Here is a 23332-nt window from a genome sequence, read left to right as displayed (position 1 = left end):
ACATTCTGATTCAAGAGGCAAGAGCCAGACTGACACATAGTGGAGCCTCAACACACAGGTGTGTGTACACACACGCACACCCACAACACAAGCAGACACAGAGTTTCCAACTCACATTCTTTATTGAGATTCTATCAGTTTAGGAGCAGGCTGGGCGCCCAGTTCCTCTGCCCCGAGCACCTTGCCCTATGGCCTGTGTGCGTGTGGATATCGAGCCTGACCCGTGGGAGTTTGAAGTCAGACTGTCATTAATACAGCACAACTGGCGAGGGTGGGTGTCAGTGCTAAGGTTCAGTCACGGCGAATCTCACTGGCTGGCGGTGGCACAGCCACAGGCAGAAAGACAGACGCTCTCTCTGGCTTTATTCGGCGCTTTGCCGGGGGGAAATCTTGCCGGCAGCTTCCATCACAGCCGTGAGGTTGACAGCGTCACCGAACTCCTTCTCCCGGTGCTCCAGGAGGATGCCCTGTGGAGAGACACAGAAACCCGTCAGCCGGGTGTCTGACACAAACAGAAACCCATCACGGTGCTTAAGAGTACCCAAACCAAACTGTGAATTCCATGCATCCCAACTACACGTGGAAATCCCAGAGACAGATTGTTAGAATGGAATACGCGCTCCCTCCCTGGAGGGACACATCCTGTTTACCTAATTACGGAGAGCATGAGGCGCAGGTTGGCAAGACCCAAGGCTTGGGGACCCCAGAGTGTGAGTTGGGGCAACTGTTGGAATCTAACCAGCTAAACCACACAACTTGCCATTGACATCACTATCTGGCAAGCTTTCCTGCTGCTTGTCCAGCTTGGACCACCCTAGCCATTAGGGCTTTGGCTTGCAGGGTTAACAGGAGCTGAGTGGGATGATTCCCTGCCCCCAGTGACTGGTCTGCCTTTCCAAGTCCTGCCGATGAGCCAGTCTGAGCTGTGCTGTAACCAGCAGCGCCCTGGAATACTGCGGACCCGCCTGGCTCAGGAACAGGGGGCTGGAGACCAAGAGACCAGCACAGAGGACCGGCTGGGGGTTCAGCGAGCCCCTCCCCTACCATGTACCTGATCGCCGGCTCCGATGACGAACACACCACCCAGGATGTAGCCCTCACCGTCCACGTTGCCGCTAAAGCCACGGTGACGTGCTCGCAGGAAGTTCTGCCAAACACTGAGCCGCAGGAAACCCAACAATCCCATCCGACGTTGGACCGGCCCGTAAAAACACATCTATACAGGGAAAGAGAGTCAGAGAGAGAGAGACACGGACACGCAGACAGGCACATAGGGAGAGAGACAGACAGAGAGAAAGAGACACAGACACGCAGAGAGAGGGAGACGAGACCGACAGAGAGAGTGAGACAGACTCAGGGGGACAGACAGAAAAAAGAGACACAGACGCAAAGAGAGAGATAGTGTGAGTGGGTGACAGAGACTGAGAGACAGAGAAAAACAGAGAGAATGAGAGAGTGTGTAACAGACAGAGACAGAGTGAGAGAGCCCCCTCCACCCCCCACACACACACTCGCCTGCTGATCGAGATAAATTTCTCCTTCAAAAAATGGCTGAAAGTTCTTGATCTCGTCCCTCACGTCCTCTTTCACCACCGCACAGAGCGGCACCCCCAGCTGTGCCAGGCTTGGGCGCAGAGAGGAGAGCGCTGCCGCCTCCTACCGAGGGAGTGGGGGAAGAGGAGAAGGAGAGAGAGAGAGAAGGGTGGGGGAAGAGAGATAATGGGGGAAGAGAGCAGAGGGAGAGAGAGAAAGTTGGAGGGAGAGCAAGAGAAAGAGGGGAGAGAGATAGAGAGACAATCCCATTCAGTCACTCTTGTTGTGAGAGCAATGCACAGTAACCCACAGCCTATCACTGTCCCAGGGATCGACCCTAGGGTGGGGGGTGGGGGGGTCGGGAGAGGGAAAGTTCATTATTTTTCACGGATCAAGAACACCATCACCACACTGAACCCAAACCCTTAAACTGGAGTGACTGTATTCTGTGTGCGATCCGTGGCAGCTAATTGCAATTGCGCACATCAGTGATCCACAATCAGTCGTGGATTGAGTGACCAGTTTTATTCAGAATCGTAGAATCTTACAGGACAGAAGGAGGTCATTCAGCGCATCGTGGCTGTGTTGGCTATTTGAAAGAGCTATCCAACTAGTCCCACTCTTACCCCATAGCCCTGGTGGTGGGTGGGTGGGGGGGGGGGGGGTGGAGATTGTTGGCCAGGACACCGGGAGAGAAACCCCCTTCTCTTTTCGAATAGTGCCCCATGGGACCTTTAACATCCACCTGAACAGGAAGACGGGACTTCAGTCGAATGTCTCATCAAAAGGATGTCACCTGCGACGATGCAAGGCTCCCCCTGCACTGGAGTGTCAGCTGCGGACTACATGATTCTGAGTCCCAACGTGGGGTGGACAGGAGTGGGGGGACAGTGGGGGGGAGGGTGGGGGCAGGGGGAGGTTGTACCTCTCTGCACAAAAATCATCCTGGTCTCCTGACCGCCATGATGACGGCTCCTCTCCCAGCCCACAGCTCACTGGCCCGGAATGTCCGGTTTTCTGTTGATACAGGATACAGAGAGGTTACACAATCACTCGTACACACAGGCACAACACAGTCTCACCCGCACAGTCACTCACACACACACACACACACATACAGACACTCACACGCACATAGACACACGCGCACACTCACTCACACAGACACACACAGTCACTCACACACACAGAAACTCGCACACACAGACACACGCACTCACACGGACACCGCAGATCAGTTTCCAAATCAAGAAGGGATTCAAGAAATTTTCCAAACTCTACATCTGTTCAAACTGTAAGACAGAATAGTTTTGCAGGATAAGGTGATGTGAAATCGCATGGCCAAAGAGACTGATGGTGAGAGAGAGAGAGAAAAGAGAGATAGGGAAATGAGAGCGAGGAAAGAGAGGGAAAGCTATCTATGTGGAGATCAGACAGCTTTGTGATGTGTTATCAGTTTCCCCTGACAATTACGTGCTTAGGGCTGGCCACGCTGTGAATAAGGCAGTCAAGGTAAGATACAACAGGACAGATAAGCTTTACTCGATTCCAACACTGAGGAAGCCCGCAGTGAGGACTGCAGCCCCCACTGACCATGAACCTACCTCCGTCCAGAGTCCTCAGCTCCGCCGCGGAGAGGGCTGCCAGCATTGCCCTCTGTGCCTTGGGCAGCAGCAGGTCTGTGTTTGCAAGGAGGATACCAGCAAAGGCCGCACCTAACGCTCCTAATCCCAGAGACCAGAGTCCCATACTCCAACCTCCGACTTCAATCCACATCCCTGTAACACACCACAGGGTTAGTCACTCCTTGCACATCCTCTGCCTGGCTCAGCCACTCGTTCTCTGGCCTCAAAATCAGAAGGTTGTGGGTTCAAGCTCCACTTTGGGACTTGGAATCACATAGTCTAAGCTGACGCTCCAATGCAGTACTGGGGGGAGCACAGGATTGTCGGAGGTGCCGTCCTTTTTTATCAAGTTTGCTCTCAAAATACAGTTCCTGCACTTCTCAGCAATTGCTGTGATGATGCTCTTGGAGACATTATAGTTCGGGCGATATAGAAGTGAGATCAAATGTGAGTTCTACCATCATTATCTCAGCTCCGCAAACACACGCTGACTGGGTGGAAACACACCCCTCAGAGAGTAGATAGATGGACCTGATAGTGTGGCGACAGCCTGCCTGGCGCAGTTACCAGCAAACCTGACACCTTGCTCCCCACCATTACCTGTCCCCGTCCTGGCAGCACCCAGTCCTCGGCTCTCTCCGTGTGTAAATTCACCGACAGTGCCGAGGTTGTGGCAGCTGCCGGTGATGGTTTGCACACGGAAGTGGAGGAGAGTGATTTGCATCTGAATATTGGTCCAACCACCACAAACAACACTGCTCAGCCCATTTCTCTCTATCTCCCCTCACTTCCCCCGTCTTCCATTCTCCCCCCTCATTCCCCCTCTTCTCATTGCCCCGAGATGATACCCTGTGCTGGGAGCGCTATGTAAAAACAAGTTGTTGTGCGCTCAGTCTCTGAGTGCACAGCCTGTGAACCCAGTCTTCAAGCACACAGAGGAACATATACACACACACACACACAAATATACACAAACGTACACACCCAGCCTTGTTGAGTTTCCTGTACACTGTTCAGCAAGGCTGGAGACTGTGGGACCAGATCCCACCTGCCGCAAGCAGAAAGCCTGGGATTAGGCACCTCCCAGTGGCCGCGAGGGAAAAGGCATCGGCTGTGCAGCAATGGAGATAAATATTGCAGTGGATTATCTAGTCTGAGTTGTTGATCTGGGTCAGGGCTCCAGCTGCCGACAGTGGCCCTGGGTGAGGACGAGGGAGGGGGTAATCAGCCAGGGCTCCCGCTCACTGTCCACTTCCCCCCTCGCACACTGGCAGGTGTGTGCGCGGGTGTGGGATTGTGTTTATATGCACGTGGCTGCGGATAGCATTTGGACTTTGAGACCAACCCCATCCACCCAGCTGACACCTTCCTCCCCTCTAGCCCCCCCTCCGACCCCTGCCGCTCCCTATCCGGTCTCACATGTGAACAATAATCCCTCAGATGAGATGTTAAACCGAGGATCCATCTGTTCAGGTGGGCATTAAAGGTCCCATGACACTATTCGAAAAGAGAAGAGAGTTTCGCTCTCCCGGTGGCCCGGCCAACAATCCCCCAAATAAAATTGGGTCGCTTACTCCATGGCTGTTTGTGGGAGACTGCTGTGCGCAAACTGGCTGCCGCGTTTCACTCACAGAATACGCAGTCACTCCACTTTACAGTATATCCTGTCAAGTGCTTTGAGACATCTCAACGATGTGATAAGGTGCTGTACCAAATGCGAGGATGATTACGACGACGGAGGGAGGGAGCCTGTGGAGCTGGGCGTCCCCAGCACGAAGCGAGGTAGGATTTTCGAGGGGAAATTGGAAAATCGGCAAAAAATAAAAACATTAAAAAAAGGTCCTAGATGTGCAGTGGGTGACAGCCTTGAAAGCAAAGGGGTGGGGGGGTGGGAAGTGCCTTCACATGTTTTGTGCTGAATATAAATCTCACATCTACAGCAGCTGATGATGACCGTCAGCCACAGACGTGGTCAGGCTGGGTGTTGAGAAGGATATGAGACACAGGCACAGAGATACTGGTACAGAGACACAGGCGCAGACAAAGAGCAGACACACAGGCACAGACGGAGAGCAGACACACAGGCACAGACGGAGAGCAGACACACAGGCACAGACGGAGAGCAGACAGTCCGTGCAGTGTATAAGAAGGGGAGAGAGAGCATTGCCCCTGAGGCTGGCTGCTTTACCAAACAAACATCCAGAGACAGTCAACAGGGAGCAGACAGATAACAGGAGGTTAGTTATCAGTAGGAGAGGCGACTGCCTGGCCTCTCCTCAACCACACAGATCTATGTTCACAGAGGAACACCCAATGGCTCAGTAAAGGGAACTGCAAAGTCCTGTACACAGGAGATACAGACTCCCTCAATGGGGCAGGACCTGCCAAGTAGGGGGTGGTGGGAAGCTGACTATCTCTCACCATATGCAAACTATGTGCGGCAGAAATAAACAAGAAAAACAGAATGCTCAGCTGGATAGTCAAATCAGTTGAGTCATAGAACTTACTGAATTCTTTGAAATTGTAATTGATAAAGTAGACGAGGGAAATGCAGAGGATGTAGTGGACCTGGATTATCAAAGAGGCCTAATAAAGTGCCAAATAAGACCCTCATGACTAAAATCAGGGCATATGGAATCGTGCGAGGTAGCAGAATGGTTTAAGGAATGGTTAGGAAACTGACAGCAAAGGGTAGAAGTTAAGGACATCTTCTCAGACTGGCAAGAGGTAGGAAGTGGTGTTCCTCAGAGAGCCATGTTAGGACCACTACTGTTCACCACATCATCAACGATGTGGATTTGCAGATGACTGAGGGGCGAGGGAAGACATAACCAGGCTAGCAGAATGGGCAGACAGATGCCAAAACAAGTTTAATGTAAGAAAATGAGAAGTAACTCACTTCGGCAGGAAAAATAAAGAAGTTGTCTATAGGCTAGATAGTAAAACCTAAGAAGAGCAGAGGAGCAAAGGGATCTGGGGACTCAGAGACACAAATCACTAAAAGTAACTGCATACGTAAGTAAGATATAAAACGGCTAATCGGGTCTTGAGCTTTTATAAAAATAATCCTTGCATTTGATATAACACATTATCACGTCATTGAGATGTCTCAAAGCGATTTAAATATATTGTAAAGTGAACTTACTGTATTTTGTGGACAAAACAAGGCAGTCAATTGTGCATAGGCAATGTCTCACAAACAGTGGTGGATTGAGTGACCAACAGTTTTTGTTTTGAAGGGATTATTACCAGAAAGCGATCCCCAATGACTAACAACTGGGTTGCTACTTACTGCTAGATAAACAGGCGTATGAGGTAAAGGAAACTTGCCTAAGGTTTCACCCCACCCGGGAATCGAACCCAGATCCTCTTGCCTGCGAGGCGAGCATGCTAATCACTACACTACAGGACTCCTCAAAATGAACGTCGACATTCTCCGTGAAAAACTAAAATACGAAAAAATAAAAACCGACAACACTCCATACAGCTGACATCAACAGGAAGAACGCCATTGAATAAGTGGGAACTGGAGACAGACAAATCTACAGCCGGCGAGAGTTTTGCCTCTCCAGCCAGGGAGAGAAAAGTTGATGATTAAAATCATGGCTGTTTGTAGGTCACTGCTGAGCCCAAATTGGCCACCGCGTTGACCTACAAAATAAACCAGCCCGTGTCAGTATTTTCTGATGATGGGGAGGGAGAGGGGGAGGTTGCGTGTACTCTCTGGTGTTGAGAATAAATTTGATTATAAGATTCTTTTATGTATTTCGGTGACCTACATGTAGGGCATCTGATTTTCAAGGTTTATTTTCAGCAAACGTAAGGCGTTTATAAATTGGGGTTGTACATCGGGGAGAGAAAACAACAATTTAATAATAATCTTTGCATTTAATAACTGCATCGTATCACGTATCACCAGAGGATGTCCTGCCGCAAGGCTCTGGACAATGATGGGTTTGCACCCGAGCTGGGGGTTAGGATCAGCAGGGGTAGAGGGCATGGAGAGTGCAGGAGGGAAGGTGAGCAAAAGCGCAGTCGAAGAGGAAGGTCTTGAGACGGGGCCTTGAAGGAGGCAATTGAACGGAGTGGCTCCGGGATGGGGGCAGAGAGGTTGAAGCCTGAACCTGACGACGGTAGAGGGGGCAGTGCGGAGGGGAAATGGGAGCAGGTCAATGCCTGAAGAGCAAAGGCAGTGGACAGGTTGGCAAAGGTTAGTGGGTTCGCAGAGGTAGCTGGATCGCAAGGCCGTGGAGGGCTTTCAAGGTGAAAGGGCTTTAAAAACCTCACCTCAGAGTTCCGTCGAGTGTGATTCCTGAGTGTGTGGAGGGGAGGGGCGGCAGTGGGTGTGTGAGGGGGAGAGTGGAAGCTAATCACATGCAGAATTAGAGGAAAGGTGAACAAAATATTTTTTACAGCGTTATTTCCCCACCTTCAGCCAATGAGGCAGGGAATTTCAGATCATTACAAAAGGATTTGCTGTTCGTTCCGCTGCCTCGGGAGCTAAGCTGTGCCACACACCCACCCACACCAGCACACACATACAGCGGTCTGTCCAACACCCCCCACACACACGGAGCAGCCTGTCCACACACATACCCCCACATCCCCACACAGAGGATAGCAGACACCCTGTTTTGGGAGCCTGGCCAGACTCAGAGCTGTTTCCCAATTTACATCCGCGTCAGACGAGGGACAATCTTATCAAACTGGGAACACGTTGCTCTGCTGAGGTCTCAAGGACGTGCCTTCCATCAGCAGTTTTACGATATATAAACGTTTCTCGAAACCACCCCGAACGCTCCACCCCATGAACGCTCCACCCTGAACGCTCCCCCCACCCATAACAGTTTTCACATCTGTGTCCCTGATGTTCAGGTGTCGGCCCAGCTCAGTCAACTTGTGCTCTCTCTGAGTCAAAAGGTTTTGGGTTCAAGCTGAAGGTCTACAAATCCCTTTACGCCCTGGCACTCCCTACCTGAGCTCACTCTCTAGGCTGACACCCAGTGAAGTGCTGGGGTGGGGTGTTGCATTGTCGGAGGTGCCGGCCTTTGAATGAGACACTAAATCGAGCTCCAGTCTGTCTGTTTATAATAATAATGATAACAATAATAATAATATCATAGAACAAGCTCCCGTCTGTCTGTTTAGGTGGATGTTAAAGATCCCATGGAAAAGAGAAGAGAGTTTCTCTCTCTCTCTCTCTCCGCCCCCACCCCGCCGCCCCCGGTGTCCTGGCTGACAATCCTCCAAATACAATTGCTTTTGTAATATTAATCCTTACATCTGTACTAATAAAACAACAATGTATGTGTCTGTGTGTGTCTGTGTATATCAGCCAAGACCTCAATAAATGATTGACATAGAGACATGCTTTATACCTCATCAGAAAGGTCTTGCATGTGCGAGGGTCACGAGATTATTTTTTTTCGGCCATCTCCTATCGTTGATGAGCTATATTTAAAAAATGCTTGAATTAAGCCCCAAAATATGAAGTGTGCATGCAACAAAGTAACGACAGAGGAAATCAAGCAGCTTTCTGGAGAGATACATCTATACCAATATATTCTGCAACAAAGTAGTGACAGAGGAAATCAAACACCTTTCTGGAGAGATACATTGGTACTAATATTTTCTGCAACAAAGTAGTGACAGAGGAAATCAAACACCTTTCTGGAAAGATACATCTGTACTAATATTTTCTGCAACAAAGTAGTGACAGAGGAAATCAAACACCTTTCTGGAGAGATACATCGGTACTAATATTTTCTGCAACAAAGTAGTGACAGAGGAAATCAAACACCTTTCTGGAGAGATACATCGGTACTAATATTTTCTGCAACAAAGTAGTGACAGAGAAAACCATAGGCATTTTGGAGGATCTCCTATTGTTACATAAAGTACAATAATCCAATACAATGTATAATAATATAAAATATAATAATAATATAAAGTGTAATAATATTGAAATCTACATTCCATGTTGGATCCTTTGGTTGCAAGCATAGCTGCAATGGGCACAGATAGTTTGATACTTTTCACATCGGGAGGATGTCTCAAAGCGCTTTACAGGATTTACTGTACAGTGTAGTGACCGTGCATTTTGTAAGCAAATGTGGCAGCCAAATTACCCACAGAAATGTCCCACAAACAGCCATGGAATCAGTGATCAATCATATCTGAGGGATGAGGGATTGTTGGTGGGACGTTGCTTTGCACACATTGACTGCCGCGTTCACCTGTAAAACACACAGTCGCTACACTTTACAGTAAATCTCATGAACATTTTTGAGACGCTGTGGTGCTTTGTCAAAGACAAGGATTATTATTCTCATCATCATAACCACAGGTTATTATGGCTGTTGCTCTCATATATATCTGTGTCTCCCTCAATGTGTGTTTGTCTCTCTCTCTCTCTCTCTCTCTCAAGTCTGTACAAACAACCTAGTTGTTCATCTCTACACGAGCTGCCTAGTCTAATCTCTCTCTCCCACCCGCTTCCCCTGCGCCCTTTGATAGTCCTTCTTTTCCCAAGTGTCTATTTCCATTTTGTGAGACTGCTTCAACCGGTTTCACATTCCAACCATTGTGTGTAATAAAGAACATTTCCATTTCACTGCCACCAATGCTAACATGAGCTTTAACAATACAGCACTCCCCGAACATAGCGCTGGAACATCAGCCTGGACTGGGAGCTCAAAGTCCCGACGTAGGGCTTGAACCCACAACCTTCTGACTGGGAGACGAGAGCGCTATTGACCGAGCCAGCAATTTATTTTTNGGCTGCATTTGACACATGCAGAATTCCCACAGATAGATTGTCGGAATGGAATACACACTCTCTCCCTGGAGGGAAGCATCCTGCTTCCCTAATTCCACAAACATATTAGGCACAGGTTGGCAAGAGACAAGGATTGGGGACCCCAGAGTTTGCAGGGTGTGAAAAAAATCATTTCAGAGGGGATCTTGCAGAATTAAGATTCTAAACATCACTGAGAACGCAAACCCACAGCAGGACATTCAGATACACCGAAGCGTCTATTATTATTTTATGTAACAATCTGTCTCTGGAATTTCCATGTGTCGGTGGGATGCATGGAATTGTCATTTAGGTTTGGATACTTTTTAAGCGCGGTGATGGGTTTCAGCACGTGTCAAGACACTCGGCTGACCAACCCACACTCCACTACCCCCGCTAACAGAACTAGCAATTTCAACACACACACACACACCAGGAATTTTTTATTTCCCCAGAGTGTGATTAATCAGCAGCACATGTTCCCAGGAAGTATGATTGAGACCAGTTATTTATAGTTATCTGTAAAACAGCTTGATGCTGTGATGGGGTGGAACAGGGTATTCTGGAAGGAGAGATTAGATGGTTCTGACAGGAATGTCCATCTTTTGCGGGGCGGGGGAGAGGGAAGGTAAACAAGATTTCCTTGGAACTGAACCTGCTCCGAGGTAACCCGTTGGTCAATGGAATGTGAGAAACAAGTCAGCCCTCTGAGGGTCTTATTCCAGTTCCCGAGCCAGGAGGGTACGCAGTATTTCAGGGCACAGTCCGGCCTGGCTCATCAGCAGGACTTGGGAGCAGGGAATCCTCACGCTCGGCTCCTGTTAGCCCTGCAAGTCAAAACTCTAACGGGAAAGGTGATCCTTGCTGGACAAACAGCGGGATAGCTTGTCAGACAGTGATAACAATGGTAAGCTATGTGGTTTTAGCGGTTAAACTCCAGCAGTTGCCCCAACACACAGTCTGGGGTCCCCAAGCCTCAGCTCTTGCCAGCCCGAGTCTAATATTCTCCGGAATTCAGTAAGCAGGTTATTCCCCCACACAAAGAGAGACTGCACTTTCCTAGGACGATCGACATTAGCTTGCATTTATATAACATCCTTCACACATGTATCATCTTGGAGATTAAACAAACAAACACAGAGGACAAATCACAGGGTATAGCTGTGCCGAGTGCTGTATGGACCCGCGTGTGGGCAATGTGTGTCTCTCTCTGTCATTGTCAGTCTGTATATGTCTCTCTCTCTCTCTCACACACAGTGTCTCTTTGTGTGTGTGTGCATGTGTGTGTGTCTCTCTCTCAGTGTTTGCCCCTCACAGTGTCAGTCTGTTTGTCTCTCTCACTCAATGCCTGTGTGTGTGTGTGTGTGTGTGTGTGTCCCTCGCCCTGCATGTCTGTCTCTCTCAACGCAAGTGTGTGTGTCCCTCTTTGTGCCTGTCTGTATTCGCCTCTCTTTCACATCTGTGTGTCTGTCAGTATCTGTGTGTGCCTCTCTTGTTTGCGTCCGTCACTGGTTTGTGTGTGCCCCCTCTCTCCTTGCCTGTGTGTGTCATTCTCTCACTCTCTCTCTGTGTCTGTCTTTCTCTCTGTCTGTCTCGTGTGAGTGTGTATGTCTCTCCTTCATGGTGAATATCTGTGTCTCTGTCTGTGTGTGTGTGTGTGTGTGTATCCCTCGCTACATAATAACCATTGCATTTGATATGGCACCTTATCATGTCGTCGAGACTTCTCAAAAGCCCTTTGCAGGACACACTGTAAAGTGAATTGACTGTATATTTTGTGGGCGAAAAGCGGCAGACAATTATCATACGACTGTCCCACAAACAGTCGTGGATTTTTTTGGAAGGGATTACTACCCCCGAAAAAGCGATCCCCCAATTGACTAACAACCGGCTTGCTAGTTACTGCTGGGAAAACAGAGGCCTGTGGACGTATCGCACTGCCCGGGAATCGGACCCAGGGCCTCGCTTGCGAGGCGAGCTCTCTAACCGCTGAGCTCGCTAAGGTGGGCGCCACTCACACGAGACGACTCAGGCACTTACACACCAACACTCGCACAATTGTCCCCCACTCAAGTCAAATGCATCAGCCAGGCCTCGGGCAGAGCTGAGCTGTGGGTGAGCTACAAGGAGGAGAGACTGGGGCTTGTGGCTGTTGCTCTCATATATATCTACGTCTCCCTCAGTGTGTGTGTTGGTCTGTCTCTCTCTTAAGTCTGTGTGTCCTCTGTGTCTTTCTCTCCCAGGGTGTGCGGGTGTGTGCGTCTCCCTCATGGTGAATGGTGTGTCTGTGTGTATATGTGTGTGTGCGTGTCTCTCTCTCTCTCTCTCTCGTCTGTCTATCTGTCTGCGTGTTTGTCTGTGTAGGGACAAGAGGCGAGTGTGTGTGTGGTGTGTGGTGTACAGGGCGAAGCCAAGATACTCACAACCCTGGCGCTCCTCAGCTCCAGTGACACAGCACAACCACACAACCAGCAGCGGCTTTAGTGCAGTGAGCACAGCCCGCCCCCAGCTCAGCTGTGCCAGACTGTCTCACGCACACACACACACACACGGCCAATCACACAACACAGTACAGACACAGCACAGCACAATCATACCGCCTCACACACGCAGCCAATCACACAGTACAGTTGCACCAGTCTGTCACACACACACACGCACACGCACACATCCAATCACACAGCACAGTTGTGCCAGTCTGTCTCACACACACACACACACTCACACACATCCAATCACACAGCACAGACTCACGCAGCGCAATGCCCCGCAAAGTCCATTAAAAAAGCTTTTATCGGTCAGCCCGACACATAGGGAAACCCATCATTGTGATTAATTATAATAATAATAATAATAATAATAATCCTTGCATTTGATATAGCGCTTTTCTTCTCGACGTCCCAAAGCGCTTCACAGAATATACTGTAAAGTGAATTGACTGTATGTTTGTGGGCGAAACGCGGCAGCCAATTGCGCGCAGCAGTGTCCCACAAACAGTCGTGGATCGAAAATGACCAATTTATTATTCTTTTTGTTTCGGAGGGATTATTATTAGGCTCTGTGTGGAGTAAGGAAACTTGCCCAAGGTTTCGCCCTGTCGGGAATTGAACCCAGGGTGTCTCGCTTGCAAGCCGAGTGCTCTAACCACTGAGAGCTACAGGACTCCTCCTAATTATCTCCTAAACGACAACGTGTGTGTCGTGGTAATTTCCGGGTCTGCAATGGAATACACACTGTCACAGGATCATTTATTTTGTTCAGCCGGGTGTCTGACACCTGCTTAACAGTCTCCAAACCAAGCTGAGAATTCCATGATTCCCACCTACACATGGAAATTCCAGAGATAGGCTGTTGGAGTGGAATGCTCACTCTCTCCCTGGAGGGATGCATCTCGCTTACCTAATTCCGGAAATTATTATGCGCAGGTTGGGATCCCAGAGTGTGCGTTGGGGTAACTCCTGGAGTCTAACCAGCTAAAAGTACATAGCTTGCCATTCACTTTACAGCATATTCTGTGAAGCACATTGAGACTTCTAGAAGACGTAAAAAGCACTATATCAAATGCAAGGATTATTATTATTATTATATTGTGAGAACTGTCTGGCAAGCTTTCCCACTGCTTGTCCAGTTAGGACCACCCTACCCGTTAGGGCTTTGGCTTGCAGGGTTAATAGGAGCTGAGAGGGAGGATTCCCTGTTCCCAGTGCCCTTCCAAGTCCTGCCGATGAGCTAGGATAGGCTGTGTTGTCAACAGCAGTGCCCTAGAAACACACCCTAACTGACCAAACTGCTGAGCAGAGGATTGGGCACAGTTGGCAAAAGCCGAGGCTTGTATGCATGTGTGTCTGTGTGTGCACGAGTGTGTGTGTGTGTGTGAAACAGCGTGTGTAAGTGTGTGTGTGTGTGTGGGGGGGGGCGTGTGTGGGCAAGTAAGGTTGGTCACACAACAGCTTGAACCACTCTCAGACACAGGCCAATTGGCTTAGATTTTGCAAGTTGACCAAACGTTTTTAATTAAAATGAAAACGATGTTTAATAAGAATGTTTGTAACTGTGTTGTGTCGCTGTGATAACTGTATGAGGGGCTCAGTCCCCGGGGGCTGGGGCCTCTGTCTCGTCAGCCTTCACCTCTTGAGATTCTGTCATTCCTTCTAGAGCTTCGGCCTCCAGCACCTAACAGACAGTCACAGTCAGCAAAACTCCATGGCTTCTCCAGCTACCACCCCCCCGCAATCCAGCCCCCCACCCCCCGCCCCACCAGCACACACACACACACACACGAATGGGGGATTTAAAGCAGGAAAACCTGACCCCTCTCCACCCCCACCTACCCCAACACACACAATCCACAACGCACAACGTACACCGTTGAATGTGGGTTAGGGTGGCAGTGATTACAGTACACTGGTGAGGGAGTCTCTCTAGGGAGAGAGAGATTGAAGAGTTATAGAGGGGAAAGAGAAAGAACGAGAGAGAAAATGAGGAGAGAAGAGGAAAGAAATGGGAGATACACTGGTGAAGTGGAGGGGGAAGAGGGTTACAATAGTGAGCCTGTGACTCACTTGCTCAGGATTCTCCTCGTCAGGGATGACCGCCATCTCCTTGCTGCCTATGGGCTCCAGCTCTTTGAGGTCCAAGTTCTGCACTTGCTGCAGTAGCAGCAGGTCAGCTGCTTTCTGGTGAGCGAGAGAGGGAGCAAGACAGTCACTGAGAGAGGGAGTGAGACACAGTCACAGAGAGAGGGAGCAAAAGAGAGAACCAGAGAGGGAGAATGAGAAGGAGAAGAAAATGAGACGGCTCAAAGCGCTTCACAGGATATAATATAACGTGAAATTGACTGTGTAATTTGTTGGCAACATGTGGCTGGGCTAATTCCGCACAGCAGTGTCCCACAAACAGTCGTGGATTGAGTAATCTAATTATTATTATTATTTTTGAACGGATTATTACCTCTGGAAAGTGATCCAACAATCGTCTAACAACCGAGTTCCTTCTTACTGTCAGATAAACAGGCTTATGGAGTAAGGAAACTTATCATAGATTCTTACAGCACAGAAGGAGGCCATTCGGCCCATCGTGCCTCTGCCAGCTCTTTGAAAGAGCTACGAACTAGTTCCACTCCTCAGCTCTTACCCCATAGCCCAGCACATTGTTCTTTTTTAAGAACCTATCCAATTCCCTTTTGAAAGCTATAATCAAATCTGGTTCGACCATCCTTTCAAAGCTAAAAAACCTAAAATTTCCCTTTGTCCGGAAATCAAGTCTTCCTGCTTGCAAGGCAAGGCGAGGGCTCTAACCATTATGCTACGGGCTCCATACAGCGTCTTATCATACTGTTGAAACATGTCAAAGCACTTCACAATGATTTACTGCAGTGACTGTGTTTTGGTAGGCAAAGACTGCAGCCAATTTGTGTACAGCAACAAATAGTCCTGACACAAATGACCAGTTGCTGTCTAGGACACCAGGAGAGAGAAACTCCCTTCTCTTTTCAAATAGTGTCATGGGATTATTGTTTCATCCGAAGGAGGCACCTCCGACAATGCAACACCCCACCAGCACTGCAGTGGAGTGTCAGCTTAGACTGTGTGATATCAAGTCCTGACATGGGGCTTGAACCCACAACCTTCTGACTCAGAGGCGAGAGCACTACCACTGACACACTCAGTGTAAGGAGAGGGTGACAGGGTAACGGAGCGTGGGGCAGTGTAAGGGGGTGGCAGGACAATGCGCTCAGTCTCTGGGCTCTGTACCTCGGCCTCCAGCTTGTCCTGTTCAGCCTGCAGTCTCTCGGCCTCTATTTGTTCCAGCTGGGCAGCGAGCAGGGCTGCCTCTGTCTCCTGCCTCCTCCTCTCCTCCTCCTGCTGCCTTCGCTCCTCCTCCTCACGCTATGGGCATGGAAAGCCATAAAGACATGTGTGTGAATCATATAGATCATGTGCGTTTGTGTGTCTGTGTGTATTTACTTATTTACGTGCCTGTGTGTATTTGCCTATTTACATGTCTGTGTGAGAGTGTATGTATGGATGTGTGTATATATGTAACTGTGTGTGTTTGTGTGCGTGTCTGTGTGAGTGTATTATAATAATAATCCTTGCATTTGATATAGTGCCTTATCACATCTTCGAGACATCTCAAAGCACTTCACAGAATATACTGTAACGTGATTTGACTATACATTTTGTGGGCGAAACGTGGCAGCCAATTGGGTACAGCAGTGACCCACAAACAGTCATGGATTGAAGTGACCAATTTTATTATTATTATTTTTTTGAAGAAATTATTCCCCCCAGAAAAGCGATGCGCCAATCGGCTAACAACCGGGTTCCTCCTTACTCCTAGGTAAACAGGGGTGTGTGGAGTGTGGAGTAAGGAAACCTGCTCAACATTTCACCCTACCAGAATTAAACACAGGTCTCTCGCTTGCAAGGCGAGTGCTCTAACCACTGAACTACAGGACTCCACGTGTATCTGTCAGTGTGTGTGTCTGCATTTGTGCATATGTGTGTGTTTATTTATATCTGTATGTATATATGTACCTGTCTATCTGTGTGTACCTGTGTCTGTGTGTATGTGTGTGTATATACGTGTGTGTGTATGTGTGTGTGTGTGGATATATGTGTATGTGTGTGTGTATATATATATACATATGTGTGTGTGTGTATATATATATGCGCGCGTGTGTGTGCGAAGCCAAATGAAAAACCCGAGAGCCTCTGTACCAGTCTGGTGAGCTACCCACACCAGGGTGTGAGTGTGTGTGCCACACCAGGGTGTGAGAGTGCTTGTACAGTCAGAGCCTCGCTAGTTACCATCTTCTGTTTATGCGCCTCCTCGATTCTCTCTTGTTCATCTTTCAACATTCCCTCATAGGCTTTCTTCAGCTCTAAAGTGGACTGCTCTTTCTCCAACTCCACTTTCTCCAGCTTTCTCTGAGGAGGAATAATAATTATTAATAATTATTAACAATAATAATCCTTGCATTTGATATAGAACCTTATCACGTCGTTGGGACGTCTCAAAGAACTTCACAGGATACAGTGTGAAGTGGATTGAATGCTTATTTTGTGGGTGAAACGCAGCAGCCAACTGCACACAGCAGTGTCCCACAAACAGTTGTGGATTTGTGGAGGTATTATTATTCCCGTAAAGCGATCTGCGATCGACTAAGTCCTCTGATACGCCACACTGCGTGAGAGGCGCTATATAAATGCAAGTTGTTGTTGTTGACTAACAACTGGGTTCCCACTTACTGCTAGGTAAACAGAAGGGTGTGGAGTAAGGAAACTTGCCTAAGGTTTCGCTAGGCCTGGGATTTGAACCCGGTTCCTCTCACTTGCGAGGCGAGTGGGCTACACTACGGGGCGATGCTGCATGACACTGAACAGAGCAAGGTGTGCTGACATCGGAAAGTATAAAACAATGAATAGAGGAATAGAGACAGTGTGCCACTGTACAGAGCAACATCCTGAATGAAGGTAATGTGACACTGTCCAGTGAGATCCTGAGTACAGGCAATGTGATGTTGTACAGAAACGCTGACTACAGGCAGTGTGACCTGTCACTTCTCGGGCCGCATGCGGGGACCAGAGGCCTCCAAATCCCAATGGTCTCAGCCTGAACACCGTTGTCCTTAACATTGCCGTAAAATCATGCGGAATTTGGACGTGTCCTCAGCACTGTGAAAAGCCTGCTCTCAATTTTACTACTGACTTGAAGATTTTTCTATCATTTTGCACGTTTGTAAATAAAGGGAGCTGAGGCTCTGGGAGTGTGTGGTCGACTATAACACCAACAACAACATTGCACTTACCCAGCGGTTGTCACATGGGGAGGACGTCCCGAGGCGCTAAACGATAAGGGTTTTGCACCCGAGGTGGGGGTTGGGATCAGGAGGAGTAGAGGGCAGGAAGGGTGTGGTAGGAGGGTAACCCGAAGGCGCAGTTGAAAAGGAGGGTCTTGAGGGAGGCAAGGGAGGGAGCGAGGCGAAGGGACTGTGGGATGGAGTTCCAAAGGGTGGGGGCAGAGAGGCTGCAGGTCTGACTGCCAATAATGGAGCGGGCAGGGCGGTGTATGTGGAGCAGGTCAGTGCCTGCTGAGTGGAGGGAGCGGACATGTCGGTGAAGTGAGATGGGGACTGAGGCTGCTCACCTTCTCCTCTATGTTGAGGTTGATCCTGTATTTGTAGAGCCAGTGCGCCAGATAGTCGATGGGGTCTGCGGGCCGTTTGACTGCCACCTCTGCCAGGCCCTCTGCCAGGCACTTGCCCAGCACTCTCCTCAGGTAGTTCGAATCCATCTTCCTCCAAGGGCCCTCGCCACTCCAATGCTGTCAAAGTGAAAGGAGAGAAGTTATAGGGTTTCACACACGTAACTGGCCAACAATCCTCAAGATAAAATTGGTTAATTACTCACTTCATGGCTGTTTGACTGTACTGTGCACAAATTGGCTGCTGAGTTTGCCTAAAAAATACAGTCACTTCATCTTACAGTAATATCAACCCCATTCATGTTCGGAGTCCTGTAGTGTATTGGTTAGAGCGCTCACCTCACAAATGAGAGGGTCGAGGTTTGATTCCTGGTCAAGGCAAAACCTTAGGCAAGTTCCCTTAGTCCACACGACTGTTTACCTAACATTTGGTTGTTAGTCGATTGGCGGATCGTTTTTCGGGGGTAATAATCCCTCCTCCCAAAATAAAAAATTGATCACTCGATCCACGACTGTTTGTGGGTCACTGCTGTGCGCAATTGGCTGCCGGTTTTCGACCGCAAAATTCACAGTCACTACATATATATTCTGTGAAGTGCACTGAAATATCTCAACAACGTGATTAGGCACTATATCAAATGCAAGGATTATGTTATCAGCAATTCTCACATCGCGAAAATCACACATGTGACTGTGTGTGTGAGGGTCAATGTGAGTGTGTGTGTGAGGGTCAGTGTGTGTGTGTGAGGGTCAGTGTGTGTGTGAGAGTCAGTGTGAGTGTGTGTGAGGGTCAGTGTCTGTGTGAGGGTCAGTGTGAGTGTGTGTGTGAGAGTCAGTGTGTGAGGATCAGTGTGTGTGTGAGTGTGAGGGTCAGTGTGTGAGTGTGTGTGTGTGAGGGTCAGTGTGTGTGTGTGAGGGGCAGTGTGAGTGTGTGTGTGAGGGGCAGTATGTGAGGATCAGTGTGTGAGTGTGTGTGTGAGGGTCAGTGTGTGTGTGTGTGTGTGTGAGGGTCAGTGTGAGGGTCAGTGTGTGTGTGAGGGTCAGTGTGTGTGTGAGGGTCAGTGTGTGTGTGAGGGTCAGTGTGTGTGTGTGTGAGGGGCAGTATGTGAGGATCAGTGGTGTGTGAGGTCAGTGTGTTTGGTGAGGGTCAGTGTGTGTGTGTGTGTGTGTGTGTGAGGGTCAGTGTGAGGGTCAGTGTGTGAGGGTCAGTGTGTAAGGGTCAGTGTGTGTGGTGTGTAAGGGTCAGTGTGTGTGGTGTGTAAGGGTCAGTGTGTGTGGTGTGTGAGGGTCAGTGTGAGGGTCAGTGTGTGTGTGAGGGTCAGTGTGTGTGTGAGGGTCAGTGTGTGTGTGTGTGTGAGGGTCAGTGTGTGTGAGGGTCAGTGTGAGGGTCAGTGTGAGTGTGTGTGTGTGAGGGTCAGTGTGTGTGTGTGTGTGTGAGGGTCAGTGTGTGTGTGTGAGAGGGTCAGTGTGAGGGTCAGTGTGTGTGTGTGTGAGGGTCAGTGTGAGGGTCAGTGTGTGTGTCAGTGTGAGGGTCAGTGTGAGGGTCAGTGTGAGGGTCAGTGTGAGGGTCAGTGTGTGTGTGTGAGAGGGTCAGTGTGAGGGTCAGTGTGTGTGTGTGTGTGTGTGTGAGGGTCAGTGTGTGTGTGTGTGAGGGTCAGTGTGTGTGTGTGTGTGTGTGTGTGTGTGTGAGGGTCAGTGTGTGTGAGGGTCAGTGTGAGGGTCAGTGTGTGTGTGTGTGAGGGTCAGTGTGTGTGTGTGTGAGGGTCAGTGTGTGTGTGGTGTGTGTGTGTGAGGGTCAGTGTGTGTGAGGGTCAGTGTGAGGGTCAGTGTGTGTGTCTGTGCCTCTCACCTGGTGGTTGGCGGCTCAGCGTCTCCCCGTCTCCTGGCAACCGCAGGGCGTTCCGGAAGCGGTCCGACCCTCCGTCGCCCCCTGGCGGCGCCCAAAGGTTCCGGGGCCAGTTTGGTGCTGGTGGGTCAGTGGTGACCAAAGGCTTCTTCCTCCAGAAGCTGAGATCCAGGGCTGCAAATTGGTCTGAATCCTTCCTGGGGTTATGGAGGGAGAAATCAGCCCCGGTTCCCTGGCTCATGGCCAGACCTCTGCTGGGAGACCATGTTTAGGTGCGGTCCCAGCGCCAGACTTTCTTGATGGCAGTAGATAATAATAATAATAATCCTTGCATTTGATATAGCGCTTTTCACGTCGGGAGGACGTCCCAAAGCGCTTCACAGAACACACTGTAAAGTGAATTGACTGTATATTTGTGGGCGAACGCGGCAGCCAATTGCGCACAGCATGTCCCACAAACAGTCGTGGATTGAAAATGACCAATTTATTATTGTTTTGGGTTTTTGGAGGGATTATTATTAGGCTCTGTGTGGAGTGAGGAAACTTGCCCAAGGTTTTCGCCCTCTGCCTGGAATTGAACTCAGGTCTCTCACTTGCAAAGCGAGTGCTCTAACCACTGAGCTACAGGACTCCAAGATGCTAATATCAAATGCAAAGATGATCATTATCATCACTTACCGTAGCGGCAATCCACCCGCGGTCGATGTCTCGAGACGTGTCGCAAAAGAAGATAGGAGGACAAGAGGGGGAAATCGGAGAGTGCTGTTCAGAGAGACTTTTTTTCTTTTGAAACAGGGTTTAAAGCGGGGAGAGTGAAAGCGAGGCAAATAATAATAATAAATAATAATAATCCTTGCATTGGATATAGCGCTTTTCACATCTTCTAGACGTCTCAAAGCGCTTCACAGAATATACTGTTAAGCCAATTGCGCACAGCAGTGTCCCACAAACAGTCATAGATTGAAGTGACGATTTTATTATTGGGTTTTTTTTTCTTGAGGGATTATTATCAGGATTAAGGAAACTTGCCCAAGATTTTGCTCTGCTGGGAATTGAACCCAGGTCTCTCCCTTGCGAGGTGAGTGCTCTAACCACTGAGCTACAAGACTCTATAAATGGATGTGTGAAGAGAAACACGGCAGCTAATTGCCCACAACAGTGTCCCACAAACAGTCATGGTTTGAAGTGACCAATTTTTTTAAAAAAGCAATTATTATCCCCAGAAATGCGATCCACCAATTGACTAACAACCGGGTTCCTACTTACTGCTCGGTAAATAAAGCCGTGTGGAGTAAGGAAACTTGTCCAACATTTTATCCTGCTTGTGAGGCGAGAGCTCTAACCACTGAGTTACAGGACTCCATAAAACTTGTCCAAGGTTTCGCCCTCTGCCTGGAATTAACTCAGATCTCTCGCTTGCAAAGCAAGTCCTCTAACCACTGAGCTACAGGACTCTGTAAAGTGTAGTGACTGTGTATTTGTAGGTGAATGCAACATCCAATTTGCACACAGCAATGTTCCACAAACAATGTCGCCATGAAGTGAATGATGAATTTTATTTGGGGGTTTGTCGGCCAGGATACCAGGAGAGAGAAACTTCTTTCTCTTTTGAATAGCCCTTTGGGATTTTTAACAAGTGTTCAGGACCTTTAACATCTTATCCGAAGGATGGCACCTCCAACAATGCAATGCTCCACTGGATTGTCAGCCTGGATAGCAAGATCAAAGTCCCAACATGGTGCTTGAACCCATAATCTTCTGACTCTGAGGTGAGAGTGCTTCCAAGCTCTTAGGAAGTGGGGGCAGTGTGGCTGAAGGCTTGGCCACCAGTGGTGAGACAGAGGAAGTGAGGCGAGAGCAGGAGACTGTAGAGTAGAGGGCAAGGCCAGGAAAATGGGACTGGAGGACATTACAAAGGTGAGACTGGGAGGATTTCAAGGGATCTTACAATCAATCCAGTGGGACGCTGGCAGATAGCAGAGCCTGACAAGAACAGGGGCGGCTGAGGGTTGGGGGATAATGGGTGGGCCATCTCTGTTCAGTTTTGGATGGAGATGCACATTGCAGATCTTGATCCCGCATCAGGCCCTGCGTGTCTGACCCAGAGACCCCCCTAAACACGCCGTGATGGCCGTGATGTAGGCTGTCTGCCTGTCTGGTGTGACACGAGGGGCTGCTCGCTGCTCTGACGTCACTGAGCTGCAAGCTGTTGTTATTCCAATGGAATCGGGTAGCTGGTGTAACCACAGCAACAGAACGCTGTGACCCGGCTCCGCTTGCTTTGTTTCGTGGCAGCTTGTGATTTCCATTCCACCAGGGTCTGCCTTTGCCTTTCAGCACCGCAGACAGCCATCTCCCTTCAGGCCCCATTGCTGGGAGGCACCAGCCAGCTCGACATGGGCGACGAGGAGAGAATAACAAGAGCGAGGCAGCTCCGTGCCTGAGGCTAAAGAGACTTTAGCCCGTCTCAGCTCTGCGGTCAGCTGGTCCCACTGTCCATCACTGGATTTCCGGATGGATAGGTGATATGCTGGTTCGACTGGCAATTTTCCGGAGCATCGGGTGATTTTCCTTGGCGAGAAGTGATTTCCTGGATCAACGGATGATTTGGGGGATCGACAGGCAAATTTCCAGATCGAAAGGCGATTTTCCACAGTGACAGGCGATTTTCCGGATCGAGAAGTCATTTTCCGGATCGAGAGGTGGTTTTCCAGCATCGGCAATACGGTGATTTCCCGGCTGTGACAATGGCTAGCTTGATCCCCGAGTATAAGAAAGCCAAGAGCAAGGTCGACAGCTTTGTGAACGGTTGCAAACGGCTGAGGGATGTGAGCGCCCAAGTCTCGGGGGAGATCGACCACCTCAAGGGGGTCTACTCCAACGTGAACACCGAGTGCAGACAGGTCAGGGGGCTGTTTGCTCGTTGTACCGCCACTTGCTGCTGCTTCACCAAAACCTGCAGTAAAGTGGGGGCGGTATTTCAGCAGGCCAACACAATGTGTGTCTCTCTCATAGACAGGGTGAACTTCGTGAAGAAAGCCTACAGCTACGTCACAGGCTTGTGTTATGGGATGAAAGCGGTGAATGGTGAAGACACAGAGGTCATTGATGTCCAGGATGTGAAGTGGCTGAAACACACTATTACTTTCTACTATTTCTTTATCCTTCTTGTTCTCATCATCTCCATCACCACCACATTAGCTTTCATGCTGTGTCCGTCAAGCTGAAGAGAACTGTTCCCCTTTCCAACCTTCACTAACACAATCTCAGGTCAGTGACAGCATGGATTAGAGACCCACAGCTCCCTTTACACTGTCTGGCCAC

General features: G+C 49.2%; 2 protein-coding genes across 2 annotated transcripts; both read right to left on the bottom strand.

The window, feature by feature from the left end:
* Positions 1–103: 103 nt before the first annotated feature.
* On the bottom strand, positions 104–12499 carry prxl2a (peroxiredoxin like 2A). The gene is made up of 6 exons (XM_042337002.1): positions 12378–12499; positions 3138–3311; positions 2459–2550; positions 1516–1656; positions 1052–1216; positions 104–467 (listed from the first exon to the last, which is right to left on the bottom strand). The coding sequence occupies exons 2-6, from the start codon at positions 3307–3309 to the stop codon at positions 363–365; spliced, it is 675 nt and encodes a 224-aa protein (XP_042192936.1). The 5' UTR covers positions 3310–3311; positions 12378–12499; the 3' UTR covers positions 104–362.
* Positions 12500–13968: 1469 nt separating this feature from the next.
* dydc2 (DPY30 domain containing 2) lies at positions 13969–20065 on the bottom strand. Its single transcript, XM_007904565.1, has 6 exons — positions 20012–20065; positions 18106–18282; positions 16767–16886; positions 15708–15842; positions 14517–14630; positions 13969–14127 (listed from the first exon to the last, which is right to left on the bottom strand). The coding sequence occupies exons 2-6, from the start codon at positions 18250–18252 to the stop codon at positions 14041–14043; spliced, it is 603 nt and encodes a 200-aa protein (XP_007902756.1). The 5' UTR covers positions 18253–18282; positions 20012–20065; the 3' UTR covers positions 13969–14040.
* Between the last annotated feature and the right edge of the window lie 3267 nt (positions 20066–23332).

The sequence above is a fragment of the Callorhinchus milii genome, unplaced genomic scaffold (assembly GCF_018977255.1).
Source record: "Callorhinchus milii isolate IMCB2004 unplaced genomic scaffold, IMCB_Cmil_1.0 Scaffold7, whole genome shotgun sequence".
NCBI lineage: Eukaryota > Metazoa > Chordata > Chondrichthyes > Chimaeriformes > Callorhinchidae > Callorhinchus > Callorhinchus milii.
The sequence above is the reverse complement of the archived record's forward strand: the minus strand, read 5'-3'. Positions and strand labels throughout refer to the sequence as shown.

What these genes read in the sequence shown, in the direction of transcription:
- dydc2 (XM_007904565.1), bottom strand. Translation starts at nt 18,252, where the DNA reads ATGGATTCGAACTACCTGAGGAGAGTGCTGGGCAAGTGCCTGGCAGAG. An exon ending in ACCTCAACATAGAGGAGAAG is followed by an intron (nt 16,887 to 18,105) that starts GTGAGCAGCCTC and finishes ATTCCTCCTCAG; the next exon opens with AGAAAGCTGGAGAAAGTGGA. An exon ending in ACGAGGAGAATCCTGAGCAA is followed by an intron (nt 14,128 to 14,516) that starts GTGAGTCACAGG and finishes ACTGTCTGTTAG; the next exon opens with GTGCTGGAGGCCGAAGCTCT.